Raw genomic sequence first — 15,212 nt, forward strand, 5'->3', positions numbered from 1 at the left:
GAAAATGATGGCCCATCCACGGGCAGAAAGCCCTCTTACAGACCTTTCCCCATCGAAAGAAGCCTGAGTGTGGGTTATAAGGTTATTCTCATTATTACTTTTATATTATATTTTATATCTGTTTATGGCCTGCCTTTTTCACTGACAATGATTCAAGATGGCTGGCTTACAGATAAAATAGGAACAGATAAAAGCACTGGGTGGGTGGGGAGTATTTCTCTCGTGGAAGTACTGTAAATAGGTTTTCTATGTTACGTAACATACAAAAGTCCACCCTACTGGTTCCACCGTGTGGTTGACACAACAAATAAGGTGAGGCAGATCATGTGGTTATTTCTCACTGGATTGTTGCCATTCTTCCCAGAAAGGCAACATGTGGGAAGGAAAGACCCACATGACTTTCCACGTGGTTGTTTCACGCACACAAACGCCCAATTAACATGGGATGCAGCTCCCATGGCAACGCACAAAATTATGAACAGGACCAAGTTCTGGCCATCCCCAGTTCTGTGGTAAAGCTACAAATTTCAGGGGTAAGAAACTTTTCTGGATGTGACTAAAGCAATAAGTTAAAAATAACTGATAAATAGGAGCCAATGAAGATACATTTTTCATTGGTGAGGCTGCAAGTTGAGGTCCCATAAAACTGATTATGCTAGAATTTCTTGCTTAGTTCACAACTTCCTGGTGCAGAAACAGACTCTTCAAGTGTCCCTGTTTCCCAGGGATATCCCTGATTTAGAGATTTAGGTTTCTGATTTGATCCCAGAATGTCCCTACAGTGGTGCCTCGCAAGACGAAATTAATTCGTTCCGCGAGTTTTGTCGTCTTACGATTTTTTTTGTCTTGAGAAGCACGGTGTCGGGAAAGTTTTGGAAAAGCTTCAAAAATCACCAAAGTCTTTAAAGACCTCAAAAAAGGCTACCACACCGCGTTCTATGAGTTGCTCCTCGAAGTCAAGTCGCAACTGTATTAACGGTGTTAAGAAAAAGGAAACAAACTTGCAAGACGTTTCCGTCTTGCGAAGCAAGCCCATAGGGAAAATCGTCTTGCAAAGCAGCTCAAAAAACAAAAAACCCTTTCGTCTAGCGAGTTTTTTGTCTTGCGAGGCATTCGTCTTGCAAGGTACCACTGTATTTTCATCAAAGAAACGTCAGAGGGTATGGTAGGATGCCCATATTTTCTTTGGAGTTATCCAACCCCCTTATGGTCTTAAGTTATTGGCTACTTTTAAAATGAGGCTGCATTTTAAATTGCACTTTAACTTGTATTTTAAATTGGGTTTTCCCCCCTATTATGTTTTTACTGTGATTTATTGGTGTTAGCCGCCCTGAGCCTGGCTCTGGTATAAATTATTATTATTATTATTATTATTATTATTATTATTATTATTATTATCATCATCATCATCATCATCATCCTGTTTTGGACATGTAGAGATTGTCACACAGGGCTGTTCCAGGGCTCATTCGGGCTTTACATAATTTTGCTTATGCACACAATAGTCAGGAACATAACCCCAGCCTAAGGTGAGATCTACCTGCAACGATCTGGGTAGGCCTGTGGCCTGACTCTGTTTAAGGCAGGTTTCCATATGGACGGCTCATTCTTGATTCCTCGCTGCTCTTTGGCGTGAGGCCTCTGAAGAAACGGCTTCTTTGAGGAGGAAGTGGGAATACAGAGGAGTCGAAGGAGGAAGCCGTAGCAGGATGTTTGGCAACTGCACATAATAATGGGAACCTCACAAAAAAAGAAGTATTGGCGGCATTTGAAACTACGGAGATCTGAAGGGGAGGCTGTCAGTTACAACCATCTTGTCATTGTGGCCCTCCAGCACACTGTCATGCTATTGTAGGTGCGCATCCAGCCGCACAGCATAATTCTATATGCTGCATAATTCTGCAGAAGAGTATACAGTGGTATCTCGGGTTACATACGCTTCAGGTTACAGACTCCGCTAACCCAGAAATAGTACCTTGGGTTAAGAACTTTGCTTCAGGATAAGAACAGAAATCACGTGGTGGCAGCAGGCTCCATTAGCTAAAGTGGTGGTTCAGGTTAAGAACAGTTTCAGGTTAAGAACGGAACTCCGGAACGAATTAAGTACGTAACCAGAGGTATCAGTGTACGTAACTAGAGGTATCAGTGTACTGTGCTTTGGGTTGCATCCACAACAGACCTCCTCTTGTGTAACAGGACTTCCACGTGTACCTGCAAAATCTGCTCCAGAGGGTTGGTGGACACTTTGGAACAGATGTTAAGGCACGCTGAGAGAGGAACACATTATACTGGGCATACCATTCTCAAAACATCTATGAACAACATACAGTGGTACCTCGGGTTACAGACGCTTCAGGTTACAGACTCCGCTAACCCAGAAATAGTACCTCGGGCTAAGAACTTTGCTTCAGGATGAGAACAGAAATTGCACAGTTGCGGCGCGGCGGCAGCAGGAGACCCCATTAGCTAAAGTGGTACAAAGGTTAAGAACAGTTTCAGGTTAAGAACGGACCTCCAGAACGAATTAAGTTCTTAACCCGAGGTACCACTGTACTATGTTATATGGCCCTCAGAATTTCCCTTGTTAAAAAAAGACCAACTTTTTTTGCAAGGCCATTCTCTATATTTCCACAACACTAGCAAAATATACAGCTGTTTAAAAAATAGGCTGCCAAGCTGCAATCTTCTGCGCATGTCTGATTTTAGAGCACAAAATAGGCCCGTGGGCATAAATGCTGAACCTTCCTTCAGCCCATCACTTCATACCAAGAAAGGTCCCACTTCCAATCACTGTCTTCCGAGCTGGGCTCTAAACCAAGTTAGAGGCAGTTTTGTTCCTGTCATGTTATACGGCGTTTGAGCTTTTATCCTGTGTCAACATGCACAGAAGCAGGCTGCCAGTTAATTACTGCACATGGAGATGGACAAATCGGTTGCTGTCAGTTTCCCTCAGATTCTTACTTTTCCAAACTTAAATTCAGTTTGCCACAGTCCTCGTGAAAATCCACCAGCACTTCCATTCACAGTTCTCCTGACATGCAAGGTTTTTGTATGCAATTTCTCACAATATACATTTTTCAAGCAATTTCCCCTATTATATTTTGTGTTTTCCCCCCACAAACATACACATTTTTATGCACACTTTTCCTTTTAAAAAAACAAACACCTTTTAGTACACAATATTTGCCTGAAGAGCTTTTTTATGAAACCCAGAGTAGTGCAAACCGCGAAGGATCCATGTATTTCAATTCACATATTGTTTCATGGAAGCTGAATAAAATGTCTCCCCCTTCACTTACCATATGAAAAGAATGCTGTAAAAATATAATAACAGAAGCATCTTTAGACATTTTTTTAGTACTTATAGTAGTCAAAAACTTACCTGTCTTTGAATTCTGGCTGTAGGTCTACAGGTGCTCTATTTTCACCTGAATGCTCAAAGTTGTCTTCAGTTTCTTCTGGTTTATTTTCTTTTACATCTTGAGGGACTTGATCTACACCTAGTTTCATGTCCACCAAGTAGCTCTTGAGTTCGAAGGGGTTCCTCTTGGCCATGTTGTCAAGGAAACTGAGTATAATTATGCAGCTTTTAAGCCAGGTAGGAAAGGACTCGGGTGAGGAAACAGCTGCATTTGAAAATTCAGCAAACGACCGTGTTGCGTGGAGCTGTACTGGAATCTGACCCCACTTCTGTCCTGAGAAGCAGCCTAGCAAGCCAAGGTCCTCCGCCATCTTGTCAAAGAGCCCGTTCTTTTGGAAAAAATCACCGTTGACAGCGTCTGAATAGATAGCAGCCGCTATTGCTTGGAGTATATGCAATACGAGCTCCATTATGTGGCTAGGCCCAAACGGGGCCCACAAGCTTGAGGGCGGATCCTGCAACGCGCCTTCCATGTCAGCCAGCAGAGAGAGCAGCCCATTAAAACCACTGCTGGTTCTGAAGGCTGAACGGCCCTTGGGATTATCCAGTGTCCTCAGGAGAGACTTTGGAATTGGAGAGTGAGAAAGGAAGAAAATACTTAGTCATCACTTCATTTGCTCTGTAAACTTTAAATATTGAATATTGAAATACTTTATTGTCACTTGTACAACTTGTATACAGTGAGATTACACGAGCACCCCTCTCTTAGTCTTAATTCCCCTCGTTTACTGACACACACACACCAAACCTGAAAGTCAGTTGCCTTGTTGTTATCTTTTCATTCAGCAGCCTAACAGCCCACGGATAGAAGCTGTTCTTTACCCTGTTGGTGTGACTAATCATGCTTCTATATCTTCAGCCTGAGGGCAGGAGATCAAGAAAGTGCCGGCCAGGGTGTGAATCATCCCTGAGAATTTTCCTCACTCTCCTGAGGCAACGTTCTTCCGCTATTTCATCCAGTGGATTCATGGGACAGCCCATAATATCTTGTGCTGTATTCACACCCTCTGTAGGCACTTCCTATCAGAAGATGTCAAACCAGCGTACCACACTGTGATGCAGTATGAAAGGACACTTTCTATTGTGGACCGGTAGAAGGAGATCATCAAATGTTGATTGACATCGTTCTTCTGCAATACTCTGAGGAGATGGAGTCTCTGTTGGGCTTTCGTAACCATCTGGTTGTATTTATTTTCCAAGTAAGGTCTTCAGTGAGATAAACTCCTAGGAATTTAAAGGAGTGATTTGGGCCTAGGGCTCAGTGTGGTAGGTTGTAAACCTTCGGGATGTACCGAAATGCAAATGGGGTTCCCTCGACTGAATGATCCTCCATTTAAAAAGCAACAACATGCCATCCAACATTTCTCCGATGAAAATAGGGACGTCCCGTTCCATAATAATAGTAATTTTATTATTTGTACCCCACCCATCTGACTGGGTTGCCCAGCCACTCTGGGCAGCTTCCAACATACAGTGGTACCTCGGGTTACATATGCTTCAGGTTACATTAAAAACTTTGCTTCAGGATAAGAACAGAAATCGGGCTGTGGCGGCGCAGCGGCAGCAGGAGGCCCCATTAGCTAAAGTGGTGCTTCAGGTTAAGAACAGTTTCAGGTTAAGAATGGACCTCCGGAATGAATTAAGTACTTAACCTGAGGTACCACTGTATATGAAAATATATTAAAACATTGAACTTAAAAGGGGGGGGGCTGTCTTCAGATGTATTCTAAAGGTGGTATAGTTACTCATCCCCTTGACTCGTGGGTCACATAACTCCATACCCTCCAACATTTCTCTGATGAAAATAGGGACATCCTAAGGAAAAGTGTGACATTCTGGGATCAAATCAGAAACCAAGAGGGCTTCTGTAAATCCGGGACTGTCCCTGGAAAATAGGGTTGAGAAACTTGAACTGTCCAGAATAAGGCGCTTGGAACAAACTTGTAACTCTATCAAGAAAAAGGAATGAGATTCTTCTGGCATGACTTGTTTTTTAGAAACCCATGCTGGTTCTTAGTAATGACAGCAGAGGCAGCCAGTTCCGCGCGACATTGCGGGGAGCTCATTGTGTACGCATGACGTCACATGTGCGACACACACGTGTGATGTCCCGCACCTTGGGAGCAGGCCACAAGGCCCAGGGAAGCCTGGCGGGGTCCACTGCTGCTGTGGGGAGGGCTGGGGGCTGTCCCCACATCCTTTTTGGGGGTGCTGTCCTCAGCCCCATAGAGTTGGTGCCTATTATTCAGAGCATCCTTTTCTAAGTGCTCACAGACCAAGTAGATGAGGTGAAACATTTCCATCACGGCACACAAATTCTCTTTCTCTCTTCCCCTTAACCCATCAAATGGGTGAGAAGGGGGCTTGCCAGAAACACAGGAGGAGGACTTTATTACTGTCATTCAGTTTTGCATGCTAATGTATCATACTAGGCTCCTGAACAGAGCATAAATCTAATCAGTTGGACTTCAAAGTATCAGGATAGCTCTGACACATATCTAGAAAGGTCAGGAGTAACTCCATTTCTTCTCGCTCTAACTCTCTTATAGTTTAATTGTCTGTCCTTCTGGCTTGAATCTATAAAAGGTTTGCCTGCAGTGGAACCCCCTAACTCATTTACAGCTAACAGAATTTATTTTCACATTGCATTATTCGTTATTCCTCATAATTGCCTACCTCATGCCACTCTGGAATACTGTAGAGCTAATCACATTTGAGCTTGGGGTTTTACAGCTAAATATATATTAGCAAATCAATCTGAATTTGTGCATAATGTAATCACTGTCCCAAGGGCTGTATATAACAAATTCATTTTCTTACATTATGTATTAACACAGTTATAATTTGTCAGAATTAGGCACCAAAGCTGCATTGCTTATCACTGGATCAGGTAATGCAACAAACTCATTCTTAAAAAGATTGTTGGATCAACTGCGGTAAGTTTATTCTCTTCAGTGGATGGAAGGCATCTTTGAGTGGGTTGCGGTTTTCTTTCATTCTAGAAGGTAGGGTTATAGTAAGAAATGTTTGTCTAAACCTTTCTGGGGGCAGGAGACCACCCCACCCCAGCTGTGGGGTGGGATGCAGAAAATTAGAACACAAGCCCTGTTTTAAAGAATCTGATCAACTCCTAGAAACTTGAAATGATTGCAAAACTAAGGAGTCAGAACTGACTTGTTTACATAGCTGATATAGTGTTCCCATCTGGCCTGAAATCCTTCTCACAGATGTACTGGCAATGATGAATAGGGCCTGCTACGAAATAGCAATATGCTGATGACACACAGCTCTGTTTCTCCTTTACATCTGCAGGTGTGGCAGCGGATGTTCTGGATCATGGTCTTGACTCGGTAATGGACTGGATGAGAGCCAATAAACTGAAGCTCAATCCAGATAAGATGGGAGGCACTGTTAGTGGGTGGCTCCCATGACCAGATGGACAGGAGGTTGCCTGCTCTTGCTTCTGGCAAACCAGAGCAGCACACGGAAACACCATTTACCTTCCCACCAGAGTGGTACCTATTTATCTACTTGCACTTTGATGTGCTTTCGAACTGCTAGGTTGGCAGGAGCTGGGACCGAGCAACGGGAGCTCACCCCGTTGCGGGGATTCGAACCGCCGACCTTCTGATCGGCAAGCCCTGGGCTCTGTGGTTTAGACCACAGCGCCACCCGCGTCCCCTCTTGATGGGGTAGTTACAACATATAGAGCACAACAGGGTGAATGGTAATGTTTGTAACAAATTTCTTTACTGGTTACTTCCTAACATGCGAATCAAGTCCAGGATATACACCATATACAATCCTTAAGGTATATAACCTATTTAATTCAATCCAATGAATATACAGTCATACCTCAAGTTACAGACGCTTCAGGGTGCATTTTTTTGGGCTGCGGACCACCGAAACCCGCAAGTCCCGGAACGGGTTACTTCCGGGGTTCGGTGGTCACGCATGCGCAGAAGCGCTAAATTGTGGTTCAAGGACCTGACCCCCGCAATGTGAAATGAATACAGAAGGACACATGATATAAGGTTAATGGGCAAGGAAAGGCCACAACTTTATTGATTACAGCAGTGAAAAGGTATTGGCTTAGGCATTGGATCTCTAAAACAAGTGGGTTTATTCACCAGTAGGTGGAGCCTGTTGATGCTAATCCAACTATAGGCTCACCCCTGATGTCACCGAGGGTCGTGCCATGGCCTCCCGCCAAGCAGGCATCGGACAGAATACACGACTGCCAGATTCCTTTAACGGAATACCCAAAAATTGAAGGCATAGGCGATGGCCACACCTAGCCCTTCGACACACCACAACACATTATTCCAATGCCTAACCTACCCACCAATACCACAAAAGTTGTGACGATTGCTACGAGGTAGGCGAAAAAACCAAAAGGCCTAATGCCAAATGGAAAAACTCCTACCAGGCCCCCTGGACAACCAGGGCGACCAACCTAAGGTCCATAGCAAGGCCAATGACCTAAGCCCTAACTCAAAGGGAGTGGAGGGTGGGTGACTCGTGACGAGACGACGGCTAAGAATGAGGCCGGGGAGAGGCTGGCGCTGCAGCAAAAGGCTCCTGAGCACGCCCCCTCGGAGGCACCTGGTTGGGTGCCTGCCAAGGGGCGTGGGCGCCAGCCAGGAGAGGTGGAGGCAGGGGGCTAACGCCCCCTGCTAGGGGCGGTGCTCGGGCTCCCGCCCACAACCACTCCCCTCTCTTCCAGGGCGGAGAGTCTTTGCACTTTGTGCATGCACAGAAGCACCAAATCGCAACCCATGCATGCGCAGGTGCGCCACTGTGGGTTGCGAACGTGCATCCCGCACGGATCACGTTCCGCCACCCGAACATCCACTGTATATTTAAAGGTAAAGGTAAAGGTACCCCTGCCCGTACGGGCCAGTCTTGACAGACTCTAGGGTTGTGCGCCCATCTCACTCAAGAGGCCGGGGGCCAGCGCTGTCCGGAGACACTTCCGGGTCACGTGGCCAGCGTGACAAAGCTGCATCTGGCGAGCCAGCGCAGCACACGGAAACGCCGTTTACCTTCCCGCCAGTAAGCGGTCCCTATTTATCTACTTGCACCCGGGGGTGCTTTCGAACTGCTAGGTTGGCAGGCGCTGGGACCGAGCAGCGGGAGCGCACCCCGCCGTGGGGATTCAAACCGCCGACCTTTCGATCGGCAAGCCCTAGGTGCTGAGGCTTTTACCCACAGCGCCACCCGCGTCCCTGTATATTTATTCCTTCTTAATACATTCTTGTGTTACACCGTCTTCAAATGATTAAGGAAAGGTCACCGGAATGTCACGGACAATACAGCTGATGAGATTGCCAAGTACAGGTAGCAGACACAGGCACGTTGGTCCAGGCAGAGACACAGGCAGGCTGGCCCAGGTAGCTGGGTAGGCAGAACAAGGTTTCTGGACATTTCTTTGTTTCGTTAATAGTTCTATATACCGTATTTTTCGCCCTATAGGGCGCACCGGCCCATAGGGCGCACTTATTTGGGGGGGGGGGGGATAAAGAAAAAAATATTATTTCTCCCCCCGAGCCCCAAAGAGCAAAGAAGCCATGACAGCGAGCGGGATGGATCCCGCTAGCTGTCCTGGCTTCGTTTTTAGCCTCGGGGCTGGGGGTCCGGAAGCGATGGCGAGGTTGCGCAACCTCGCCTTAGCTCCCGGAGCTTGTGGAGCTGGGGGCGGGGGAAGCCCGAGCTTCCCCCAACCCCAGCCCCCTGAACAGGCTGCTATCCGCAAGCCCCTCTCGCTCTCCAGGCTTGCGGATATCTGTCCGAAGCCTGGGGCGCGCCTACTGGGCTCCCAAGGCTTGCGGATAGCTTCTTGAAGCCTGGAAAGCGAGAGGGGTTGGTGCGCACCGACCCCTCTTGCTCTCCAGGCTTCAGCGAAAGCCTGCATTCGCCCCATAGGACGCACACACATTTCCCCTTCATTTTTGGAGGGGGGAAAGTGCATCCTATAGGGCGAAAAATATGGTAATATAAATATAGACACTTGATAATACTATGATCAATATTTTCCATGACATTCCGGTGACCTTTCCTTAATCCTTCGGAGACTGTGTAACATAAGAATATATTAAGAAGGAAGAAATATATCTGCATTGGATTTAATTAAATAGGTTATATACCTTAAGGATTGTATATGGTGTACATGATTCGCATGTTAGGAAGTAACTAGTAAAGAAATTTGTTACAAACATTACCATTGAGCCTGTTGCGCTTCTATACAGAGCCGTCTTTCCCATAGGACTTAGTGGTCCGTTGCGCCAGGACGCAGGCCTCTCAGGGGCACCCCAGCGAAGGGCGGTATACAAAATCATTCAATCAATCAATCAATCAATCAATAATATAGAATTTCCTTAGCATTCAGTGCAGGAGGAGAAAACAAAAGTAGAAAGGATCAAGCCCAGCCATCACGTATTACTACATAAAGAGGGAGGGGAACTAAATAAACAAGGAAGAGCAATTCGTATTTATCACCTTAAGTAGATCCAGCTTGAAGTTCAGTTCCCCTTGGGTAGAAGAGCACAAGGCCCCAACAATGATGCTCATGTACTCCTCAGGGTTGATAACTGAGAGATGCTCCAAGATAGTCAGGGTATCATTTCGGTACAATTCATCGTCTATAAAAATCTTGATATATGGCACCATCCCGTAGTCTCTGAGAACCACTAAAGCAGTAAGTAAACATAGTTAACTGATCCATGACCACACCACACCTTGGATTGCTGCATACCGACATAAGTTTGAAGATATATTAGTTTTATCCTATTGCATAAATTATCCAGGGTCTTCAAGGAGAGGACCAGCTAGCTAGCCGAGAATCACCAAAAACAAATATAAGGATTATAGTGAATAATGTCAGTTCTAACTCTAGAGAAGAGTTAACGCACTTAGAACAGTGTTTTCCCAACAGTGTTTCTCCAGCTGTTTTCAGACTACAATTCCCATCATCCCTTGCCACTAGCTAAGGCTGATGGGAGTTGTAGTCCAAAAACAGCTGGAGACCCAAGTTTGGGAAACAATGGCTTAGAAATTCACTCATGCATGGAAAAAGCATGAAAATAGCAAATTAGAGGGCCCCCATCTTTAAGCGTTCTGCAGTATCACACATAGCAATATTGGACAATTCTAGCAAACACGGAAACGGGAGTGAAAATTTGAGATAAGGCTTCATTTGGCTGTTATTTTCCCAGTCTGAGAGGGAAAATGGTGAAAACAGGTTATTTATTGGGACAGAGTGGATTTTGCAGCTGTTGTTAAAGTTGCAAAACAAGGAAGCATGGGACAGAGTGAGGGAGAAATTTCTGGAACAGCAATGGGATATCAGCTCCGCCCAAGGCATGATGGATAACAGCAACAACTGGGAAAAGACGGACATAACATTTTACAAAGACACGAAGAAACACCACAGACAGAATAATTGCCACACACAGGAAGAATAAGGATATAGTTTGAGTGCCTCACTTGTAGTTCTATAAATCATTTAATGTGTCAACACAAATAGAAGTTATTAATATTGCAGTTATTGTATAAGGGATTATTATTATGACCAGTATGTAATTGAAATTATTAAGATTTTGGAATGCAGAAATAAAGAAAATCATCAATCAATTCTAGCACTTGGGGGACCCCCTAAATTATATAATTCAGTATCAGGATGATTGGTATTACTAATTGTATTATAAAATGGTATTGTTATAATGAGGCTATTATTAGATTGCAATTGAAAACTAATAAAAATTATTATCCAAAAAAAGAAACAGGAGCGAAAATTGCCAGTTTTTTATTAAATGTCTGAAACCGAAATTAATCCAGCAAAGACAATCTATTTATCCTTAATCGAACAATACTAAATATAAAGCAGATTGGCCCTTCTGGAGAGGAAATCCAGAATACCAGTGTGGGTCACTTCTCCATACTTGAATAAGGGGTCTCCTCTCCAGTCCCTGGGACACATAACCATAAACAGTGGCCAACAGCGCTTCATGGACTCTTCTTACCTGTGTTCCTAACAGATCCTCCTGTAAGAGCAGCCACCAGCTTCAGTGTCCTATTGGTGAGCTCTCTTTCCATCGCCTGATCCTGATAGGCTGCTTGGTTTCCACCTGGATAAAAATAAACCGGACCAATTGCCTCAGCAACAACGCTTCTTGTGGAGGAGGGCCATTTCTAAAATCAAGCAGGAAAACCAACTCCCGAAAGGAAACAATGCCATCTCGCGAGGAACTGGCAAGGGCTGTTGAAGCTGAACAGGTGAGCAAACAGGAAGTAGAGGGATGCCACTATCTGACTGAGGTGTAAAGGTAAAGGAGCCCTGACAGTTAAGTCCAGTCACGAACAACTCTGGGGTTGCGGCACTCATCTCGCTTTACTGGCCGAGGGAGCCGGCGTACAGTTTCCGGGTCATGTGGCCAGCATGACTAAGTTGCTTCTGGCAAAACTGGAGCAGTGCATGGAAACGCCGTTTACCTTCCCACCAGAGCGGTACCTATTTATCTACTTGCACTTTTTGCTGTGCTTTCGAACTGCTAGGTTGGCAGGAGCAGGGACCGAGCAACGGGAGCTCACCCCGTCACAGGGATTCGAACCACCAACCTTCTGATCGGCAAGCCCAAGAGGCTCAGTGGTTTAGATCAGTGTTTCCCAACCTTGGGCCTCCAGCTGTTTTTGGACTACAACTCCCATCATCCCTAGCTAGCAAGACCAGTGGTCAGGAATGATGGGAATTGTAGTTGAAAAACAGCTGGAGGCCCAAGGTTGGGAAACACTGGTTTAGAGCACAGAGCCACCAACATCCCAACGACCACTTTGTAGTAGCAGTTACCAGGACATTACCTCGTTCACCTCTACATAGTTACATCCTTATTTCAGACATCGTGATATATAGGTATATCACAATGTTAAGCTGGTGATATAGAATGATACTGAAGACCAGACTTTGCTCAGCCCTAGTGGTGGGGGTGGGAGTGTTAAATCCTGCTCCGTTATAGGCAGGATTCAATATGAACCCCTTCCTGGTCGCCTCCATAGTGGGGATTCGAACCACCAACCTTCTGATCAGCAAGCCCAAGAGACTCAGTGGTTTAGACCACAGCGCCACCAGCATCCATGCTGCCTGGCTGAAACTGCACTACATAGAGCGGCCTTTCTCAACCTGTGGGTCCCCAGATGTTGCTGAACTACAAATCCCATCACCCCTAGCTAGCAAGGCCAGAGCTCAGGGATGATGGGAGTTGTAGTCCAACAACATCTGGGGACCCACAGGTTGAGAACCGCTGACATAGAGAGAGGTGTGGTTAATGCATTGTACCTTTCTTTCTCAATATCTTCGCCTCTTTGCGCAGTTGCGCGAGTAGCATTCCCAAGAGCCCCGAGTCTCTGAAGATATCTGTGAAGAGCAGGTCCCTCTGTGTGATGTTGTGGAGGCAGCGGAGAGCAAGTGAAGTGCACAGTGGATCAGGACTCTCCTTGATCAAGCCCTGAACATCCTTCAGGATCTCATGGGGGATGTACGAGAGATCCAGCACCAAGGACTCCACCAACTGGAAGAACTGTCTCTGGACCAGCGTGGGCTTGAGAGGGATGATGCCCACAAACTGGGAAATGGGCTGCAGAGACCACTCCAGGAGGAAAAAGTTCATGGGGTTCCAGGTCCAGATATCTTTCAGGGCCAGCAAGATGTGCTGGCAGAGCTCTGCGTTGCTCGATTTCCGAAAAAGGGACTCCAGCACCTGGAAGGCTTTCAGGTTTTTCACTGTATTTCCTGTGGGGGGAAAACAACAGCATCAGCAATTTCTCTGGTATTCTCCCTGGGTGATTACCGTATTTTTCGCTCTATAAGACGCACCAGACCACAAGATGCGCCTAGTTTTTGGAGGAGGAAAACAAGAAAAAAAATTCTGACTCTCAGAAGCCAGAACAGCAAGAGGGATCGCTGCACAGTGAAAGCAGCAATCCCTCTTGCTGTTCTGGCTTCTGGGATAGCTGCGCAGCCTGCATTCGCTCCATAAGACGCGCACACATTCCCCCTTACTTTTTAGGAGGGAAAAAGTGAGTCTTATAGAGCAAAAAAAAAAAAAAAAAATTTGCAACCACTTCTTTTTTTAAATAAAAAGTCTTAACAGCTCTCTTCGTAAGACATTACTGGGGAAAATCTAGCAAGCTTTGCTGTCATGTAAATGCTATGGAAATTAACGATGGCGGTCCTGCTGCAATGTTTGGTATGTTTGGCACTTAAACGAGAGGTGCTTCCATTGAGGAAGCCCGCATTAGATGGGGATTCTCAAAGCATGACCACTTCTGGTCCAAATGTTCAGAATTAAAACTGTTACTGTTTGAAGACACACACTTCTCTTTTTTGTATATAATTTTGATTAAATTTTCTGTTTTGCAATTTAAAACACTCATTTTTACATCATTAAAATATCAATGACTTCCCTTCTTCTCCTTCCATGGTTCATTTTGCATATCACAAATCCCTGCACGTTTTACAAAAACTATACCGTTCAGTATTCCATTATTGTATCCATCAAAACTTATTTACACTGTTGAATTTATCTTAATGCTGCTAACGTTTTCAGCTGTACACTATTATTTCCCACGTAGTCAATAAACATTTTCCAATCTTCTTTAAAAGTATGTTCTTCTTGTTCTTTTATTTTTCTATATGTTAAGTCTGCAAGTTGTGCCTATTCCGTCAACTTAAGTTGTCATTTTTCTTTGGCTGGGACCTCGCTCGTTTTCCATTTTGGGGCTAACAAAACACGGGCCGCAGTAGCAGCAAACCTAAATAACTTTTTTGACACCTGGGAATTTCAGTCTGAATTATCCCCAACAGAAAGGACTCTGGGGGTTTGGGGGGGGTGCTTTAAAACATTTTTTCCAATTAATTATGGAAATGATCCATAATGAAGGAACACACTTCTGATCTCTTTTTTTATGTTGTGAACCAACTACTCTTGGCAGCCATGGAAGTGTTGAATGCCTGATTTCTGCTCACTTTTTCACAGGCTGTGTTTAAATTCCTGGTTGCATGTCCCCACAAATCATAAAGGTAAAGGTAAAGGGACCCCTGACCATTAGGTCCAGTCATGACTGACTCTGGGGTTGCGGCGCTCATCTCGCTTTATTGGCCGAGGGAGCTGGTGTACAGCTTCCGGGTGATGTGGCCAGCATGACTAAGCTGCTTCTGGAGAACCAGAGCAGCGCATGGAAACGCCGTTTACCTTCCCACTGGAGCGGTACCTATTTATCTACTTGCACTTTGATGTGCTTTCGAACTGCTAGGTTGGCAGGAGCTGGGATCGAGCAACAGGAGCTCACCCCGTCGCGGGGATTTGAACGGCCGACCTTTCGATTGGCAAATCCTAGGCTCTGTGGTTTAACCCACAGCACCACCCGCATCCCCTTTCACATTTTCATGCCATGCAGCCAAATTCCGTCACATCATTGGCCACATGATACATACCTGGAGAAGGGGACTGTTTAGCACTGAATTGCGGCAGCTGGGGAGGTGTAATATTGCCTGAAACCTTCAGTTCTGTTTTCCCGCAAACAGTCAATTGTGCCAGGAAATCCAGCATTTCTTTAATACTGGCGTCTTCTTTGCTGCTCAGCAGCCCTTCATATCTGGAAAGGCAGATGGAGAACTTAGTTATCACATGTGGAAACAGCAACCAGGCACCTCACTGCCTCTGCTGCAGTGCAGAATTCCCAAGAAGACATATATGAGAGAAGGAACAGCTAAAGATACCCAAGGCTGAAATTAGGA

General features: G+C 45.3%; 1 protein-coding gene across 1 annotated transcript in view; it reads right to left on the reverse strand.

The window, feature by feature from the left end:
* The window catches only part of WDFY4 (WDFY family member 4), a 191,490-nt gene that overhangs the window by 154,678 nt on the left and 21,600 nt on the right, over positions 1-15,212 (reverse strand). Inside the window, exons 7-11 of the mRNA XM_077930700.1 lie at positions 14,910-15,070; positions 12,753-13,205; positions 11,443-11,547; positions 9,920-10,110; positions 3,383-3,984 (exon numbers count right to left, since the gene is read on the reverse strand). Of these exons, the coding sequence (XP_077786826.1) occupies positions 3,383-3,984; positions 9,920-10,110; positions 11,443-11,547; positions 12,753-13,205; positions 14,910-15,070 (1,512 nt within the window). The remainder of the gene's footprint in view (positions 1-3,382; positions 3,985-9,919; positions 10,111-11,442; positions 11,548-12,752; positions 13,206-14,909; positions 15,071-15,212) is intronic.

Source organism: Podarcis muralis, chromosome 6 (assembly GCF_964188315.1).
Source record: "Podarcis muralis chromosome 6, rPodMur119.hap1.1, whole genome shotgun sequence".
NCBI classification, from domain to species: Eukaryota; Metazoa; Chordata; class Lepidosauria; order Squamata; family Lacertidae; genus Podarcis; species Podarcis muralis.